The 20851-nt window shown below is 43.2% G+C and overlaps 1 protein-coding gene across 1 annotated transcript; it reads right to left on the bottom strand.

Annotated features, from left to right (window-relative positions):
- Nucleotides 1-10340: 10340 nt before the first annotated feature.
- Nucleotides 10341-19002, bottom strand: TMEM179 (transmembrane protein 179). The gene is made up of 4 exons (XM_026075966.1): nucleotides 18593-19002; nucleotides 15166-15303; nucleotides 13548-13626; nucleotides 10341-10520 (listed from the first exon to the last, which is right to left on the bottom strand). Exons 1-4 carry the CDS (start codon nucleotides 18892-18894, stop codon nucleotides 10341-10343), a joined length of 699 nt encoding a protein of 232 aa, XP_025931751.1. The 5' UTR covers nucleotides 18895-19002.
- Nucleotides 19003-20851: the final 1849 nt, after the last annotated feature.

Raw genomic sequence — 20851 nt, 5'->3', positions numbered from 1 at the left:
AGGCATATCCATACCCCTACGATAGAAGGGGATAGAAAAGAACACAGCAAGACGACACTAGATTTTTCTACACTAACCTTTTAATGCACCTAGCATTAGCGCTGGTAACGAGCAACACCAAAGGCTTCTGCTTCTAGTCCTTCTTCCTTGTTTCATGTCTCCAACCCTGCTAGCCTGAAAGCAAGCTAATGGAGCAGGAGCAGCCCATAGCAGCAGTTTTAGTTGTCACTTCTGCCTTTTGCCACTTGGAAGCAAGTACAAGAGCTGAAGCATGTGACTAGAAAAAGCATATTACCAGCTGCCCTCAAGAGATAACTCAGGAACCCCTAAAATAACAAAGTGGACTTGTTTCTTATTAATTCCCTGCTACAGAATAGTTGAGCCCACCCCTAAAGAGAAAGATTGGTGCTACAAAAAGAAAATTGACTAGTTGGCATTTGGAAAATGAACTTGCCCATGCAGCCTGTAGTACCCCTCTACACTGGGTAACAAGCTGGTTCACAGCTGCATGTTGACGTTGTGGCACCTTCTCCTTGTCTGCTACAGTATTAGGACTCACCACTGGAAGGTGGTACCCAAAGGACTCAGGCAGGTGAGGATGGTTGGTGCTATCCTTGGCCATGCAAGCCGTGGCATGGAGAGGCTCCTGTTAACCCTGCCCAGAGTATATGTGACCTCAGCAGTGCTGCTGAGGGAGGTTCTCCTCCATGACACGAGTCCTGACAGAGGATCAAGTCAAAGTCTGCAGCGTCTGTATCACTAGGAGGACTCCACAGTGTGTTTGCAATGCATTGGCTCCACAAGTCACGTTTCTGAAGAGGACGAGAAGTAGACAGTGGCAGGACCAAATGGGGAATGAGTACGATGGACCAAGGTACCACTGCTGACTTTGGGGGCTTTTTTAGTTTACATTGTAACAATTTCAACTGACCTTGAAAAGACAGGCACAGAAATATTGAATTTTCAAATAATTTATTTGTATGTCACCAAATCATAAAAAGCCAATGCACTGTCCAGCAAAAAGCATTCAATATATAAAACACATTAATTCATTATCAGTTACACTAGAATATATCACCTATATTGAACTCATTCCAGCTCCTATTAAAGCCAAAGGAAACTTTTTCAATGGCTTCATTAGTAGGAGGATTGGACTTACAATTTTTATTTGCCAGATGTTTACAAATGGCTATATTAAAAATGTTAATAAAAGTCTTCCCTTTTGATACTGTATCAAAACAATAATAAACATAACTCCAACTCTGTTTCTGTGGAAATCATGCAATTAATGCTCCAAATCAGCAGTCATTACACTGCAAAGGACCATACAAAGCATGAGAGAGAATATTCAAAATACACCAAGCTCTATTCTCAGCTTGTGCAGGCTGGCATGGCTCCAGTATGGCTCACAAAGCTAAACTATGTACACCAGCTAAGGATCTGCCCCTCTCCTGCTTTCAGTGCTTAAACAAATTATACAAAACTGTTCTATTGTTGCTCCAAAATATCCATTATACAGGGACCTCTTTAGCAGCATAACATGGTGTTTAATCTAGACTTTTATAAAGCTTTTCTCAAGTGGCTATAAGAGACAACAGTTCACAAATATATAAGTCACAGGACATACATTTTCAGAGAAGCTGAAATGCTTTCAGGCCCTGCTCTGAATGTAAGCAATAAAGATCCACTTCAGACCTTTGCAGGTGGTACCACACGACAGACAAACCTTTTAAAACTATAGCAAGGTTGTTAACGTGCTCTTTTCACTAATGGCAAGTCTACAGTGATTTGAGAACAGTCCACAACAGGCTTGACACCACACAAGTCACGAGCTGCACAGGGCAATGGGCCAGCTGTGGGGGTTGGGGAGCCACCAGCACTGAAAGCAGAGGTTTTCTGAAGCAATTTGCCCAAACCTTGTGCCACCAATGTTCTGCGGTTTATGAAGCTGCGTGAGTTGACTGAGACCAAACAGGCCGAGCTAAGCCCAAAATCAGCGTCAGCTCTGCCAGCACGGGCGCTGCCATGCTGGGTCCCTCTCCTCAGAGCCTGAGTGTTGAAATCCCTCATAGCAAATGCACTAACAGTTTTCCTCACTGATTTTATTCTGATTTGTGGCACTCTCCTGTCCCCCTCAGCAGTGCTTGTCTGCCTCTGACAGAAAAAGACGTGAGAAATAAGGCTTGATCAGTCTGATGTCAAGAAAGCCCTCTTGAAACTTTGCAGGAGTGTTTTTAGAGAAGCAGCGACTCAGGGGAAGGAGATGTCAGTGGAACTGATTTTTTTTTTTTAATATAAACCTGCAAAAACCTTTTAGCAGTGTACTTTAGATCACAATATATTGATTTCTCAGTTGTGCAGCTTGGGCTGAGAAACAGCACTGGTTTTGTTTGGAGAGTGTTTGAGCAATACCACTTGGATGCCACCGGTGTGCACCGGTCACAGACCCCAGCGCAGTCCTCCTCCTCCCCACCCTGAAGGATGCTGCTCAGCAAGGATCTCCTCAGGATGATTTGGCAAAAAGACTGTTTTCAGCTCTTAAAGACTGTGGTTTGATAAGGGGATTGTTAGCACCTTCTGAAGTCAAATACTGAACACTGTTTTAACAATGAGGGTTAAAACCACGGCAGCAGCCTTGAACGTGGAAGTGGTTAATTCGTTAAATCAAGATCCGGCATGTTGTAGAAAGATGTGCTGTATTTTAGACACAAATTATTCAACTTCTCAGTGTTTACAGGGAAAAATAATTCCCTTTGCTGTAGGAATCAGTGGATGAAAAGCTCTGGTCTGTATCATGTGGAATACTATGACAGTTGATTTTCAAACACTTTACTGCCTTACTTTCCTGATCTATGGTCTAATATTTCACTAGTTTAAAGCCACTGGGTTCCTCGAGGGAATGCTGGCACCAGTCGTGTGAATCTGTTAAAGTAATGTGTCACCAGAATTGGGTCTGGCTTATGTAAAAGGAAGGATTTGGCGCCAGACTGTAAAGAGCCCGAGTGATAAAACAGAAAAACTGGGAGACTTTTCTTTTTTCTTTTTTTTTTTCAAAAAGCAAAATTTGCCATAGGAACTTCAGTTTCATTCACATTCATAAACCCTGTTCAGAACCTGTTTACACAGTCAAGTCAAATTTGCCCTAATTTGGGGAAAATGGGGGAAAAAACAGGGAGGAGGTGAAGCATAGCTTCCTCATAGGGCTATTTACCCACTTACGTGAGAATTCACCCAGGAGGTCAATGGTAAAATTGAACTTCGTTCCCACCTCCTTGTAGGTTATCTCAGCCCTCACTTTACAATAAAATCCAGTGGAAAGGCAGGGGTAAAAACTTCTCAAACTGAGTTTCCACGTTATACAAATAATTCAAGCTATTTCAATGAGCATTTCTTGTTGCTAAGTGCTTTATCTCCTTGATACACATCACAACCATGAGGCTAAAAAGTCATTATTTCAGAATTTTAAGCCAAGTGGAAAAAGCTCCACTGGGAGGATTTGAGGAAGATCTAGAATAACATTGTGGTGGGAGCATTTGCCCTGTAGATGGGGTTCATATCTCCTCAGCAGAGGAGGGGATTAAACCAGCACCTCTCACATTTGGGGTGACTGCTCTGTAGGTATCTGACTGTGGGAAAGGCCTCTTTGAGCCGTATTAACAAGACAGCTCATCACTCTGGCCCCCAGTGAAATGCAACATTTCAGGTAACCCATAACCTTCTACGTCTAATAAATCAAGGTTGCTGGCTTTTCTTTTTGGTGAGAAAAAACTAAACGTGTCATTATTTGACCAATCAGAGGATTCTTTTCCCCCAACTTCTAATTTGGTTCCAAAACCACCACAGCCCTTCTTAGGTGTCTATGCCCATTTCTAAGGGAATATGATCTCACAGTAAACTAGTAAGAGTTAGTTCCTAAATCCTTAAGTCATCTATGAAAATAGGATTTAGACTCGTATATAGATCCAGTTCTTTTGACTATTGTGTGCAACAACAGTTCGAGCAATTATAGCAGCTATGAGAGGTAGAAAAGTTTAAGCATTCAGGTGAATACATTCACATTAATCTGTGTTTGCAATATCAGTTCAATTAATTACACTCTTTGGCCTGGACAAAAGAAACTAAATTTCAAGAGAAAGCATTGCTATATGACTATTCTTCCCAACAACAGAACGGAAAGATACTATTAATTATATGCCTGCATTTAAATAAACAGTACTTACTATATATTAAGCAAACTGCAGTCTAACCTATCAGAAACAACCATAAAGTGTTTTGAGAGTGCACTTGTGATTTCTCCCTTCTATGCCAGGATTATTTCAAAGTGCTGTCTTCTATGCAGTTGTTGATTCAGAAATTACTAAGTGGAATCTTGCCACTTCAGAAAAAAAAAAAAAAAAAACCACGAAAAAACTCTTGGGTGTATATCTGTGAATACTAAAATACAGTTCAGAATAGATTTACTCTTTCTTATGGAGGACAGGAATAGAAACATACACTTTAGGGGATAAGGTGAAAACTATGAACAGAAATATCTCTAAAACAATGTCAGCACTCCTGAAGCTCTATGAGCATTTTCTCACTGTATGCAGGTGTGGAAACTAGCCATGCAAAAGCTGAGTCTCTTCCCAAACTGCCTAAGCATAAGGAAAGAATATTTATGGTCTCCAGGGTCTTCCCCTGAAAGCAAAAATTCCAATGAGATAAAAATGGGTTATTTCCATCAGCAGAGGAAATGATCTGAGATGCAAATTTAGGATCTGGATACAGACAGGATTCTCATTAGTTCAAGGATGTTCACACCCAAGCGGATTTAAAAGCAGAGACAAAAGTTTCACCAAAATCCAAATCAGATTATAAACTGTAAATCTGACCAGTCTACATGACTGTCTGAATTTTTGTCAGAAAAATGCAAAAGTGATTTTAGATACATTATGTATGGGGTGTGAGCTTTGGAGAAGAGGGATGATAAAAGCCACATTCACTCAAACACAAGGTTTGCATGTTCTTTCTTGTACTGAACGTTTTGCAGGTGACATCAGTTTTGAATTAGCACATCTGATTCTGTGTTTTCTAAGACCCATAACACAGACTGATGTGTGTTTAGAGGTTGTTCTGAAAACCCGGTTCTAACATAAAGTCTACATGATAGCATGTAGTGTTTCTGTCTTCAGGAAATGTATACCAACTTCCTACACCAAATATATGCTTGAGTTTCTTCTCTGAATAAGAAAATAAAAAAATTTTGAAATGAATTCTCCCGTCTAGGCTCCTACCACTATGTAACTATTTTAAATACATCTTTTTTTCCCCTTTGTCACCTTATCTTTTCTTCCACAAACAATTGACTATCTATTAAAAACAGGCTAGCTGTTTTGAGTCAGAATATTGCATTGTGTTGCAGAAGAATATGGTTTGCAAAATGAGGTGTTGAGACTGTTTTCAAAATATATTCTGTTTGTCTCCTGCATGTCTGTATTTTAAATTATCTTGAATTCATGACAGGATCATGTCCATGACAGGGTCACTTGTCATTTAGGAGACCACAGGGCAGAATTCCTGAATTGGGAATATTGTTCAGAGTGAAATGTACCCTCTGGTCATGCAATAAAACTGTAAAGTGCGTGCTCCTATTTCCTTCAACTCTGCTTCCTTCCTGAATTCTACACAGGGTAAATCTCCAATGTTTTGTGTAGCTGAGGGAAGGCCATGAAGAGAACTGCAACTCTTTGTTCCCAGCAGGACAGATGCTGGATAACATCAGAAGGGTAGTCGGAGGCAGGAGGAGTTAAAGCACCTGCAACCCCCCGTTAGAAACACACCCGAGCCCTTCGGAGCTAGTGCACTGCCCAGTGCTTTCCCACTCCTCTCACATCGCAACCACATCCACCTTTGGATGTCATATCCGAAGTGTCACTTCACAGATACTAAAGCTAAGAAAAAGGCAGTGTAGAAAGTAAAGGCAACCTAACAACTACTCTGACCCACTCTACCTGTTAACAGGAGAGTTTATACCCGTATCATAGTTAAGCAATGGGATTCGTCTCTGGTATATATCTGTGTGTATGCTACATACACACATATGTCACCTCCCTGACACTAAATGCCTTCATGAATGAGGTCTATGTATTCAAGCATCTGTCACTGATTATTATAATGATTATTTTTCTAAGCAAAATGATTATTTTCCATAGCAAGCATGTGTTCTTCAGTTTTTAAAGTGACTCATCAGGCTGTTGTCTTTGTGATTCCTACTGAAAGTCCACAGATGAAAGATGTCTCATGGATTCATGGGATAAGATGCTATGAGCCTTTTTGCCCTCAGGAGAAAATTCTATTCCAAAAAATGGCTTCAATTGTTTCTTTAAGAAAATAAAATAAAAAACTAGCATTGATCTAAAAACTCAACCAAAACTTTTTAGCTCATATTTTTCTAACCCAATGTGCACTGCTGACAGGGAATTGACAGGGAAGTTAAACACAGATGGTAGCCAGGACACGTGTAATATTTTCAGTATAACAAAATACTTTTGTGGCAATACTCCAGTGTGTTGGAGAGCAGCATCAGTTTGCATTTGACAATGTAAGGCTCTGTGAAAACTCTCACTCTCCTACTGGTAATTTACACAGGCCAAAGCAAAGGCTCATTGAATCACAGGGAATGTAGCATCCAAATGACTGCAACCCGCAGTCTGCATCGGCGTGGCCCACAGCTTTGCTACGGGCAGCAGCAGGAGGGCCTGCATGGGCAGAGGCCACAAAGATTTTCCCTTTGTATCATATAACAATAAAAAAATACAAACATAGATACCACACAGGGTTCAACTTCTTTAAATACCCTTCCTGCTAGAGTGTTCCCAGAGGCCTGCTTTTGGAGAAGGCAGATTAAAGAAGCCTTTGAAATATCACTAAGACAAACTCCTACTCCAGCCAAACTCTGCACTGTTTGGCAACAGATAAGTACAAGCAGAGGTTAGAATGGTGCAAAAGAGATACATGCGTGTGTGCATATGTGTGAGTGTATTTATAAATAATACTGTCTTTCTAACACATTTTCAGCCTGGCTTCTCCAGGTTGGTCTGGGTGTCCAAGCTTTAGGGGAAGAGTTTGCAGAAATCTACAAAAAAGCTCAAGCAGGCTCAGACACAGCATCCTTGCACTATATGCATTTCCTCCCTCAAACCAGCCAGAGAGCTGCTCACCGCACACTCTTGCCTCTCACCTGCTCGGAGGTTTCCTTCAAAACTAGTCTTGCTTTTAAACATCGCTGATGCTCCCTAGCTGGCTGCCTGCCTCACTCCACCTGGTCGAGTGTGTGAAGCTGGGGAGGAGAAACCTTTTGCACGCGGGACTCAAAGTAGAGCCTCAACATATTTCCATCTTACAAGCCAACTCCAACAGCCAAGGCATCGTTACACTTGCAGATAAATGCAACTGGCTATAGGAGAATTCATCTAGGTAAATGAATCGAAGAGACTTAGCATTGGTGTCAAAGCTAGTATTTGAGTTTGTACATGTACTTGTTTTGGGCTGGGATTTCCAAAGGCAGCTAAAGAAGTGAGGTATCTCATTCCTATTGAGTTTTACTTGGAGATGGGATCCTGCCTGCCCCAGGTGTTTTTAAAAAAACACTTTTTGTCTTTTGAGCTGCAGAACAGTGAAGACTGTGTAAGGGTGACAAATACTAGTGAAAACACTACCCACAAAACCCAACAAGACTAGAAATTCCAGGCTGAGTGTTTGCTGCTTCTCATGGAAGTGGAAGGAAAAAAAGACCCAGAGACCTGGGGAAAGAGTAGACAAGAGCATCAGCTCTGGACAACCTCACCAGAAAGCAGGATCCTCTTACTCCTCACAGACAGTGACTGAGCTCTAGCTCTTGTGCCTCAGAGGAGAGACAATGAAAAGGCACTTGCTGCCCCCTGCCTCCCAGTTCTCTAAACCATCAGGGAAGGAAAAGGGAACTCTGGTCCCAACCCACAAGTTACTTCAGCCTAAGTCTGATTTGGCACCTGCAAAAACACATTATACAAAGCAGCAGCATGGTCCCATGAGAGGAATTAGGCATGCACTGAGGTAATTTGTGGGAGGAGACATCACTGCTGACTCTGAAATTCAAGGCAAGTTTGGAAGGAGAAATAAAGTTTTCTACAGTTGGAAAAATAGCTGGGGAAACAGTCAGCTGAGGAAACAGGATGACTGTCAGGCCCCAAGTCTTTCTTCAGGACATGAAGGGGAAGGCTCCCTGGCAAAGCACTTAGGTGTCTGCAAGAGTCTCTCTCTTATTAGACCAACTGAATTTAAAAAATATTCCAGCAGTCCTGATCTTTTTGAATTTTAAATTGGTATTAACTAACTTGATTTCTAATTCTCTCTCTCTGAGGATTGCCTCTCTCTTCCTCTGATATCAATTCACAACTGCAAAGAAGCCCCAGCTGTAAAGCTTTCAAAGGAATTGTATTCCATTGTGGGCAGAAATCAATGCTGAAAAACAGGATCTCTCTACAGGCAGCCTTGACCAGCTAGGATTATAAGCATTGTAGGTTAGCAGGGCCTGCTTCCTGCTTATAACCCATGGAGGGTTTTTTTCCTAAACCTATGAGAGCAATTTGGCTGTTAAATGTAATCTTGGATTTTATGCCCTAAAACGCTTAGAAATTCAGGGGCTTATTATGCTTCCAAATTCTGATTCAGCCAAACATTTAAGCAGGTACTTATCTTTAAGCACCAAATAGTTCCCAGAAGACAATAGTAAATCTGCACAGTTGTGCCAGCTACAGGCTGGAGCTCTTGTTCAAAGCCAGAGTGCCTGTTCATCCAGTCTGCCTGCATGCTGGCTTGCACAAGACCTCAAGTGTGGAGCAAGCAGCTGGCTCTCTAGACAGGGAAACTGAGGACGGATGGGGTAGAAGTCTGCTACCTTCTTTCCCTCCCTCCCCACATACCAGGCAATATAGATGCAAATGGTTTGCACTCATGATGCAATAAATTCAGTCTCAGCTCAAGCAGCAGTGTCAGCGTACCCACCAAAAATCTTCTTGCACCTAAACTTAGCTGTTTACTTAAGTTTTCTGCTGAATCATGGACTGCCGTGTATCTTGTGCCTGGGGATAACTGCCTATATTCTAGCACAGCATTTGTTCTCTGCCATGCAAATCCCACACTCATCTGAGGGATTCTTCCTAATTGTTGGATCTCCTTCTCAACTCAAACAATTCACCTTTTTCATTGAAGCACTGGCCAAAAAACCCCAAAGCAACAACAAAGTCACTAGTGAGCTTTGTGAAAATTACAATTCTTCTCCCTTTTCACAGCAAAAATCGTTAGCACTGGTACTCCTCCCTGTGAGTGGGGAGAATGGGACTATTCAGAACTGAACTACCTATGCAAATATTCACAATAATTTTGCATACCTTCTATGAAATGGACATCATACATAAATTCTAATACTCAAAATTGAATAGTATACAGTAATAGGGACCAAGTTATACAAATGAATGTGCAAGCATTAATATTATCTATTTAGCTTAATCTCTTACTATGCAAATTTCAGCAACTGCTAGCTACACTACATTTTAGGAAGTCATAATAAATGTTGGTCATGCAAAAATCTAAGAAGAAACAAAAACACAAATATTCTCCACCATCCCTCCAATTGATATACAGCTTTTTACAGATATTTTAAGAATATAGTGGTCTCATGAAATTCACTACAACTGTCTAAGATTAAGAACAAAGTCAGGAACAAAGGTCCCTATGTTCTAAACTAACTCATAATTGGAGCAGGAGCAACAGGTTTGTCAGCACTGTGTCCACACACAGCAAAAGCAGAGACAGCAAAAGCCCCATCTGTACCTGGATCGGAGCAGCAGTTACCTAGAATAATGTGAGAATAGGGGCAGCATTACTGGCAAGAGGAGGGAGAGGGAGAGAGAAGGAACTGGACACAGCCCCAGTTACAACTGTTGTTGCAGTATAGTTTGAAGAAATAGTCTAGATTGTGTAGTCTGGTCTTGCTAGCAAAGTCCTCAAAAGTGGTCACTTCCCCCAAAGGTCAGCAATAGCACGTGGGAACTCTGCTTGCAACAGCCAGTTACAACTAGTGCTGCTCCCTGCATGTTCAGGACAGAGTTTGCTGCATTAATGGCACATGGGACAGTTCATTGTCTGTGTCCTAACAAAAGTATGTCTGCCAAGAATTTGTCATTAAGGAACTGAGTGGTTCCCAAATACACATCTTTTCAGGAAAAAAAAGATCTCACTCACTCAATTCTCTGACTCAACTTTAGCTTGCACTACTGAATTACAAAATCTAGAACCTGCCCTGGAAATTCGCTTACAGTTTAGATCATGCCACTTTTCTCATCTTGCAAAGAGGTTCGTGAAGAGGATCTTCCTAGCAACAGCTCCTTCTCATGGATCAGGCTGTCTAGCAGATCTTCCTGTCTGTAGTTGTGATAAACCTTCAGGAAAGCCAGAATGGTAATTCCCAGCCAAGTCAGCCAGGCAGCCCAGAGACCGAACTAGAGAAGAAAAGAAATGGTAGAGGTCAGTAGTGTTTTGTAAAGTTGAAGTCAACTGTCCAGGTGAAGACCAGAATCTCAACTCAACCTAAACCCATGTAGTCATCCCAACTTCTACCCAGTGAGGTCCTGGCCCCACAGTTTCTCAATCCTGTCAGGTTATTCCTAGCTTAAAGGAAAATCCCTTTATTTATTAGAAAAAAAATAAAGCAAAAAGTGCTAAAGACAATAACAAAGTTTTCTGTATAATCCACATGCAGCTGCTGACCTTCCCATTTTGACATTCCATCCATCCCAAAGTTCTTGAGATTGTTTCAATTTAGTTTAGTTATTTTGGAATTGCATTATATTTTAAGACACTTTCAAAAACTTCCTTCCCAGGTTCTTTGGGCCTTGCCACTATCCCCTGCAGAAGTATAAATTTTAAGGCACTTCTATTCAAAATATTATGGAGAAAATCTCATCAATAAACCTGTTACATTCCAGGGTAACTAGTTCACACTAGGATGAATCCAGAGAGAAATCCATTCCAGTGCATCCAAATGCCTGATGGCTGTTTTATATGTGATATGCGAGAGCTAAGCTTAAATTCCCATATCTTCAAAAACTCCCATCACCAACTGATCAATCTCTCTTGTTCAACTTTGTAGAAATAACTACACTTTACTGGTTCAGGTACTTGAATGTGGGCCTCTGATGTCTCAGAGGAAGTTCATTTGTAATAAGGTTTTCTGGCAGAAATTCCACTTTAGTTCTGTTATGCCTTTAGCAAAGAAACACTAATTGAATCCCTGTGTTTCAGTTTTGACATACTGCACTTTTTATTAAAAAAATAAAAACAATTTAAACACTTCCAGACAGTAACACAGCTGTTTACTCCAATAGCCAATTTGGATAACCAACGGCACTGTTTTTAAAGGGAGTTTACGTTCCTACATATCTTATGCACTTTGGCAAGTCTCCTAAGTACTTCTGCCCATGCTTACAGCTCTCTCAGTTCACCAGTAAAAATATTTTTGAGCTATTCTACAAACCCTGTGAATAAGAAGATATTCATTTGGCTTTATATGACAATATAGAGAGAATTGGAAGTCTTGTATTCATTTCTTAAGTGCTATTTCATTAATAAAATGTTATTTTAAAAACATTCAGATATCTAATATTGTTGTTATTCTTGGCATATTTGATATGAAAGAATTTGAATAGATTCAGCCAAATTCAGTGAAACTCCCAAAGTCATTCTGATGTGATGGAAAAATCAGAATGGAGGGAAGCAGAGAGAAGTGGGCTCTGTGTGTTTGTCCGTGTCTGTGTGCGCTTGTGCGTGCATATGTACATATGCTGTAACTAATCTGCCTGTTTTTTCCCTTCCAGATTTTATCCAGAGCCCATCTTTGTAATTCTTAAATTGTCAGCAGTCTTGATGTCTCCATTCAGAGCACTGCTAGTGAGTAAAGCCTGCTGTAGGAAACCATTGCACTCACAAAGAAGTAAGTTTGTTTTCTCCAGTAAGTCTAGTCTATTCTTGGGTTTCTCATTCTACCTGACTCAAAGAAACCGATTTGCATTCCACAGACAAACCCATTTTCCTGCCATCATTCAGCTCTGCTTACCATGTCCCAGATTCTAGAAGACAACACTGCAGGATTTGTTCCCTGCTTGGTTCTCTTCTCTAATAATCTCCCTCAGGGTTCCCTTTGCCACTACCAGGTTCAGCTCCTGCAGCTGAACGGTGTTTCCTTGGAGCTATTCCACTCCCAGGCTCCTCATACGCGGGTGTTTGCCAAGCTTACAGGAGCACAGGCTGCACCTTGCAGGCTAGCAGCACCCAGGTCTGGAGGGACGTGGATTGGAAGGGGGACCTTGTTCCAACAGCTTGGGCTGACCCTTCTGCAATATGCTGTGGTTAACTGTCCTCCAATGGCAGTACTACATGTGCAGACCTTGACTATTTAGACATGGTTGCCTGTTGGAGAAAACCCTTCTCCTGCATATAGATTATCCACAATCCACCCTGATATCACAGCTGGGACATTTAGTTCCCATGAACTCAAAGCTATGCCTGATAAACAGGTTCAGTTTGGTTACTCTCCCATTAGCTGGCAGGTTGCGAGCTAGATACGGCTCCTGGCAAAATCTACCAAAATACAGCTTGGATATGGGCTAGCATGATACAAAGGGGTCACTGTTATGACATATCTCTGCCCTACAGACAGATATGTCAGAGCTGAGTCTTCAGATGCCAGTGCTGGCAATGGAAACATAAAGGTAGTTTTTGTCCAAGAGGCACAGTTGCCTTCAAGTAGTGCCCCAGGCAAGCTAATGCATCTTCCCACAAGGAACAACTTGAGAAGCATTTGTATGAATGCAGCCTTGCATGAATGGGACTGTTCTGCTTGCAGAACTGTGCCAGTATATGCTCATGTGTTTAAGTGCTCAAGTCTTAAAAGGACGGTGGGAATGTTTATTGGCTTTGAGCATTGACAGAGCTGACATATTCAATAAAATGGTCTTACAGCCTTAGGGGTCTAATTCACAAAGATGCATCAGAAAAAAACCCTATCTAAATGACAATAATTTTTCATTATTTTGATTGGACTTGTATTTATATGGGGTCAGGGGAGCTCAGACAGGGGAGCTCAGACCCATAGAAGAGAAAGCTACATGAACCTACAGTCTGATGCAGTTCAGCCATTCTGTTCTTATTCCCAACTGTAAGGAAGGGCTCCAGGACACCATAGTGTTGAGGCCTTTGTAGAGCTTATCCTTTGCAGAAATAATAACTTTTCCATGATGAGTAATAAGATCAGTGATAGAGTCAGGTTTTGACATGTTCACATTTGAAACTATCTATTTTGAATTTAAAATACAAATGTGCCACTCACTATCATCCTGATTCAGCGCTTACTGAAATCATTGTAAACATTCACATTGATTTCAGAGGATGCTAGTTCAGTTCCTACAATCCCAGATCAATGAGAAAATGGTAAATGAACTGGAATAGAACCATGACCTAGTCTGACCTACCTGTGCAATAGCAAACTGGTCATAGAAAGCAGAGTTTTCTAAGTTCAGTTCAAGATCTATATCCTGCAACTCTTCACAGCTACCCAAAGAAGGCATTTGGGGGGAAAAAAAGAAAGTTATTTCAGAGATTCCAAACAGGCAAACCAAGTGTAAGATGAAGCAACATCCTAAATGTGTTTCAAACAGTCAAAATGACATATTCTATCAAAAGATAATTAAGTTTTTGCAGTAACTACGTGGCTTGCCAATTTTGTCTAAAAGTAGCCTAAAAGAGGCATATGATTACTTAAAATATACATGTAATTATGTCAGTGATAACACCAATTTTCCATAAAGTGTCATTGTTAAAGTTATTATGAAAACAATTTCCCCAAAACCTTCTTCTCCCACTCCCCCAGAGCCTCCCACATACACAGATCTGGCGTCACCCCAGCTTGGTCGTTTCACCCCTCCATGAAACAAAGTGTATGAGCCTCCATTACCTTTTGACATCATCAGGAAAGCCTCAGAAGAAGGGAGTGTGTGGGTGTTTTTGTTTCGGATGTTCTCGCAAGGAGACGATACTCTGATGGTGAGATAGAGGCTGCCTACAGATTTTACAAATAACTTGGACTTTTACTGGTGGTGTGAAAAAAATCCCAGGATATTGAGGTTGACTTTCTATCTCTTGGTTGATTTCTGCAGCCTCTTCTCTGTCCTTTTCAGTGCTGTCGGTCATCTTGGATTCTTATCCGAATATTCGATTAGGCGTTTTTTGTAATTGAGGTACAATTTTTAACCGAATATTCGAATAATTCGATTAATCGTTGCAGTCCTAAACAGAACATTTACTATGGCATTTTACAACATATGACAATGTGCAACATAAATGTATGCTTTAAGTAGTACTGTTATTCAATATCATATGACATAAAATGTCACCTTTTCTTCTCTTTTCATTTTTTGATAGAAAAATCTCTCTCAACCTATCATTCGTTTCCTACACTAAGCATAAACATTGTGGAATACAGTAGACCATTTTAGCACCTGTACATTTTGTGCATTGTAATAAAGTACCGACCAGCTGTACTTTGCACTCATAAAGTACTTTCCATTCTGAGGCTCTCAGGGTATCCACAGCACCGCTATGAGGCCAGCATCTCTGTACCCATTTTTAGATGATGGTGCATGGTGGCACAGGGAGGACGAGTGACTTGCCTAGTGTCACACAGTGGGTCAGTAGCAGAGCCAGAACAGCAAGCCAGGAGCATCCCAGTCCCCTGCCCTGCTTGCAAGACCACACTCCCTCCCTTCACAGAGCATTTCCAAACTTAGCTCTTCTTTGGAAATGATAATATTTTTCTTGTGGTTTTGCGTATGCTGGGGACTCTTTAAGAGGCCATGAAACACCACAAAAACAATCAACACTGCTTTGCTTTTTGGGAAACTAAAAGCAAAAAAGTTTCAATGTTTTGATTCCAGACAAAAAAAGTCTGGATCTCCACGTTACAGATGCCTTCTCCCTCTTGCTCACCTTGCATGTAATAACCACAGTTTGTAGCAACACTGTTTATTTTTGCATATATCAAAAGAAAGAAAGAAAGAAAAAAAGAAAGAAAACATATTCTTCAATACTAACCTATTTGGCATGCTCCCTTTTTCGGTAATTGCATCACACCACATGTTAAATCCTACACTCACTATAGTGCTAGCAATAAATGTGATAAACACCACAAAGGCGCTGATCAGCAGATTCAGGAAGGCATAAAAGAAAGAGCTGCAATAAAAGGGAAGAAAAATGTAACTCATAAACAGCTGAAACACAGCATCAGCAATCTCTCTAAGCAGCATACCTTGGGCACAGTCAAAGATACCAGTTTCCATTTGAAACACATCTGCTTTAATTAAGAACACCTAACATCATTGAAAAACTATGGATTATGATTTTGAGTCACATTATCCTCATTTGTAAGGTCTTTCGCTTTTTATTTTTATTTTTTACCATAAGAGGATAGGGCTTTAAATCACAAATACTAAGCAGTGATTGTTCATACACAGCATGGCTTTCATTAGCTGTAATGATGAAAATCACCATTGTTAAAATAAATGTCATTAGCTCAAATTATATAGTAACTGGAGCTAAAATTATTTCATGACTAAAAGGATAATTGGGACAAAAATTACCTAGGAGAAGGAAACTAAAAATAAAACAACACAGTACTGATAGCTATAATCATTTTAAGCAATGTAACTCACGGTACTGGCATCATAGGGCACAAATTTCGGTTTTACGGTCAATTTGCAGAGCAGGCTAGCTTCTCCTGGGATATCTCTGGCTTCAGTGTCATTATGTTACTTTCTGTCAGCTGAATGTCATTTTACATCAAGCCAGTTAGTCTACACTTCCAGGGCCAGCCCCAGGCACATGGTTTGTATATGGGGAGGGATGCATACAGTGGTCCCATAAGGCCAAGCAATTGTCCACTCATTCTCCAACCCTGAGAATACCTGAGAGCCCTTAATCCTCTAGAGGGATGAACTGAGGTTCACTGAAAGATGTTAGCTGCTTAACTCTACCCCATAATTCTTGTTAATTAAAACTTTCTAAACCTTTTTTCATTCATCTGACCAAACTCTTCACACACAAAACTGCTCTAAGTAGCACTCAGAAATTTTCATAATCTGAAAACTGGACATCTGCTCTGTGTTGGAGAAAGACTGGCAACTCCAGGAGGCAGGTCATCCTATCTAAGTTAGATGGTAAGGGCAAATACAACAAATTGCCCACCAGTGCCCCTGTCATTACGCTGATGATAGAAGGAGTTTCCTCACTCCAGAGAACAAAAACCTCAATCATTTCTTTTCCCTGATGGCTCATTAAATGAAAAGCTTAGAGACTTTTTGAGTAAGTGATTGAGTCCTAGGACGGTTCGGGGTTGAACAATCCTAATTTCTACAGGTGCTATACATGGTTAAGACATATGTGACCTCAGGAGGACATCTATAAAATGAGATAGGAAACATTTACCACCTGGGCTAGGATGTTTGTTCTTGGGTTGATGCGGCTACAGAGGGGACTGTCCAGGTTCCCTTCAAAGGGCCAGCCATCCCATACCAACACTGATACAGAAGAAGTGAAATAAATCACCTTCCAGAAGTGCCTTTACAGACTAAAGTTGGACCTACATCCAGGGACATCTGACTGCTAGATGAATGCTGAGATGAATCCTATTCTTGCTCTTGAGCTGCACTGGACTTTGACTAGACCAGCTCTTGACTGCAGAGTGCCAGGGCCACCCATCATATAGCAGAGGGAGCTAGTATGAGCACACTACAGTTTTGCATGTTCACTGACCCTGCACTGATTTCACACCTAACCTAGGTTTCATTCCACGTGTTGCTAAAGCCATATCTATTTTAAGCACCTTATCATGGTGTTCCGGCCTGAGAGCTAGAAAAGGCTTTAGCTGTCCACTGAATTAAAAAAAAGAGCTAACGATAGAACTAATAACAGCTCTAGAAAAGGAATGGTTCCCAGGACTATTTGGTGCACCACCATGGGACCTCCAGTCCTCGTTCTGGTTCCTACCCTGGAGCAAAAGACAGGCACCAAGGTCTAGAATTTGATCATCCACTGATGAAGCAGAGCTCAGTGTTGCGTTTGATTTGCACTGGGCATATAAACAATGGCGGAGATTCCTTAGGCCCGGCCATGCTGGTAGAAAGTCAGTGCTGACCTGGCTCTCTGCCTCACCTATTTTTCTGTTTATAACAGAATTACCTGAAGAAGGGGGATTCAAATGTATTAAGAAGTCCCTGGTTAAATTTAGATCTTCTAAGGTAAGTTTTAATACGGAAATAAGTTTCTACTCTATACTTGCTACAATATGTTTTAGGATTAGACAGTCCAAGAGTGGTTGGAAAGAGTGAGAGAGACAACACTTCATTCAATCCCGAATATTACCAGCATCAGGTTATTGTATAAACCCAGACATGGGTGGCAGCCAGTGACTTGAGAAATCTCTAGTCCAAATAGACCGGGAGACAAATGACTTACTCTTGTCATGGGCTCTGTAACAAGGGAAAAATGGCTTTCCTTGTCTAGCCTGCCACCAGCGCTTGCTCCTGCCTTCCCGCCTCTGTGTAGCTGGATGCTTGGAGGGCTCTGGCCCTGGAGCACCCACGTCCTTAGTTACCTTTGCTAGCAGCTTTACCGAGGTTACAAACAGGCCACTGGAGAGCTGAGCATAGAGCAGAGCTCTCCTGAGCTGCTACCTGGATTACTAGGCCTCTCAGCTACTCTTGCTTGAGTCTTCTGCATCTTAGTTTGTCTGAGAAAGGTAACAGACTGTCAGTGCAGCCCTGCTCTTGTTGCAGAGAGTGCTCAGCTTTGCACTCATGTCGTAACCAAGCAATAATCATCGTTCGCAATAGTTGCCATGTCCACCACAAGAGCCGGATAAAAATAGGGGGGGAACCACCAATTGCTCCCTTCTTTCCCCCTCCCCCATGCAACCGTGTTGTTCCGAGGTTTTTCATGCTGATCAAACAGCATCCAGTGTACAGTCAGGGAAGGCCTGTGTTCTTCTAAAGGGACGTGTAGCAGCACCGGAGCACCACGACCAGGGGGCACCTGGGAGTCCCAGCCCTGACATTGCCCCACAGCAGGCAGCATCCGTGGTGCCCACCGCAGCTGGCTGCCTGAGCCGGCTGGACGCTGCTCGCAGACTGGCCAAGGGCAGCGGGTGCACAGGGCTGAATCTGGTCCCCGACCCCGAACGGCCGCATGGGAGCATCCTCACCTCGCAAGAGGGCTGTGAGTGAAAGCTCGGGGGAATGTACGTTGTGCGTGTGCGGACAGACACGAGCAAGGCATCGCCTCACCCCAAACCCCCTCCTGGGGAGCAGGAGGGTCTGGATGGTGCAAAGCCCAAACAAAAAACTGGGAGAGAGGAGGGGGAAAGGCTTCCAGACTCCAGCTCACCTCTTCTTCCCCAGGCTGCTCCCCCCCGGCCCCAACCTGCAGAGGGGGTGGCCAGTCCCCTGCCCTCCCCGGGGGTACTTACTCCTCGTGCCCTTTGCAGAGGAAGAAGAGGGTCCGCCAGGCCTGCACTGTGGCCAGCAGCAGGGAGAGGAGCCCGGTGAAGATGCTGAAGCGGCAGGCGGCCTCGGGCCCCCATTCCTGCACGGTGAAGCGCTGCCTCTCCACTGTCAGGTTGGCGTTGAGCCACATGCCCTCGGTGAAGAGTAGGCACCGGCCGTGGAAGTCGTTGCCATTCTCGGACAGCGGCACCACCACGATGAAGCTGAAGAGGAAGGCCAGGAAGTAGCAGATGCACTGGGCAAAGAGGAAATTGTTGAGCGCCATGTCCGTGGCTCTGCGCAGGCAGAGGGAGGGAGGGAGGGAGGGATGGGGGGGGAAGGATGGAGGGATGCAGGGAGGGAGGGAGCCTGCAGCAGCAGGGGGTGGGGAGGGAGGATGCGCAGTGCAATGCAATGCGATGCGATGCAATGTAATGTGATGCACTGAGATGCGATGCAGTGCGTCCTCCGGGCACAGCCACTGCTTTTCCCCCAGCCAGAGATGCCCCCTCCACCTAAATACTGATGGCTGCAGGGGTTGGGGGCAAACGGAGCGGAAGGGCTGTTGCAGAGGATCTCTTTTCTTCGGGAAAATCTGACTGCTGATATGCCCCAGCACCCAAGGGGTTAAATAATCAGTGCCTCCCAGCAGGGCTGGGCATCACCTCACTGGGATATGCTGCTAATCACATAGGGTGCTGGTGTCACCCGTGTTGGTGCCTGTGACAACCACCCTTCCAAAAAAATATAACCTCATACTGGCTGCTGGATCCCTGTAGGTTTTGGCCCATTTCTAAAAATATAAATAAAACACTGCTGGGTGACTTTGCAGACATCAAGTATCCATGACTGCACTCCTGCCCCAAAGGATGTCTGAAACATCCAGAGCACAAAGTCTGCCGAGGTGCAATGTCTTGGTGTCCCTTGAGTCCTATGTCTCTTTCCCCCAAATCCACAGCAGAAGCCAAGAGCAGGGTGGAAATTAACTGTCCCCAACACCTGATCCCAGCATCACTGCAACCCTTTGGGGATGGGACTTCTGCCCCAGCACCCTTCAAACTAAGCTTCTGGCCACCAACCCAAATAGGGACAATAAGGGATAGGGTGCACAGGGACCCCAGGACCTGCAGACCCAGTGGTTTTGTACCTAGTCCAGCTGCTCCATCTCACATACAAGACACAGCAAATGCCAGCAAAGGCTCACCAGAACTGGGGTATCTTGCTGAGCCTCAGTACCAGTGAGGGGCTACCCAGGACTTGGACCAGCTGCATTGTCCCCTGGTGGGCAGATGAAGTGTGTGTGAGGTAAAGAAAAACAACCCTGAGCAGGATCAGGACAGAGACTGGGCTGACTCCCTTTCACTGCATTTGCACCGCCATCCCCAGGGCTCAGTGGTTTAGACAGTGCAATCAAACATGTGAGGCCCCAAGACATGGTAGGTGACCAATACAGCCAGGGGCTAGAAGATGCAATGTGGTGGATGCCAGAGAGGGACCTGCCCCAGCCAAATCCAAACTAGCATCAGGGACAGCCCCAGTTCGACAGGGCTGCAGGCAGGGCCACCTCCCCAGGGCACTGGGAGCTCCACAACTGACCCCCCTGCCACGGCTCAGGCTGGGCATCAAGCTGAGAAAGGATCAGCTCCAGCTCTGGGAACAGTGACTGGCACACAACGGCAACACGGTGCCTGGTGGGGATGGGCATTGCTTGCTTGATTCCCAGCGTGGGCATCTACTGTGCTCTGCACTGCTGGGACCAGTTCCCTGCCCCACACCATTCTTGGAAAGACACCATGGTCTTCTCTCAGCTTTAGAACCCAAACCTGCATGGCCAGGATGCAAGAAAGCAAAACACAGGCAGAGCAGTGTGAATTGTACTCACCCACTTGTACTAATTTCTTAGGAATTCTCAGCCCATTTCCTTGGCACAAAAATCCAAACTGAGCTCACCCCAAATTAGTTTCCCCTCAATCTCAGTTTCATTTTTCTATCTAAACATGGTTCCTCCTTCCAACACAAAACACCACAGTTCATTTCCAGTACCAGGTAAAGTCATTTCCTAATCTAATTTCCTAATCAGATCTAGTCTGAGCTCAGTTGCAAGTCTCACATCCCTTCTTAATCTCAGGTCTGCTTCTGCTCATTTAAGGCACTGTGATACTTCCCAGGTAGTGTTTAGAGGAGCAGATGAGGAACTGGGACCCTGATTATATTGTACATGGGATTTCAGGCTGCTTTTTCCA

Source organism: Apteryx rowi, unplaced genomic scaffold (genome assembly GCF_003343035.1).
Source record: "Apteryx rowi isolate R43461 unplaced genomic scaffold, aptRow1 scaffold_415, whole genome shotgun sequence".
Taxonomy (NCBI): Eukaryota; Metazoa; Chordata; class Aves; order Apterygiformes; family Apterygidae; genus Apteryx; species Apteryx rowi.
The sequence above is the reverse complement of the archived record's forward strand: the minus strand, read 5'-3'. Positions and strand labels throughout refer to the sequence as shown.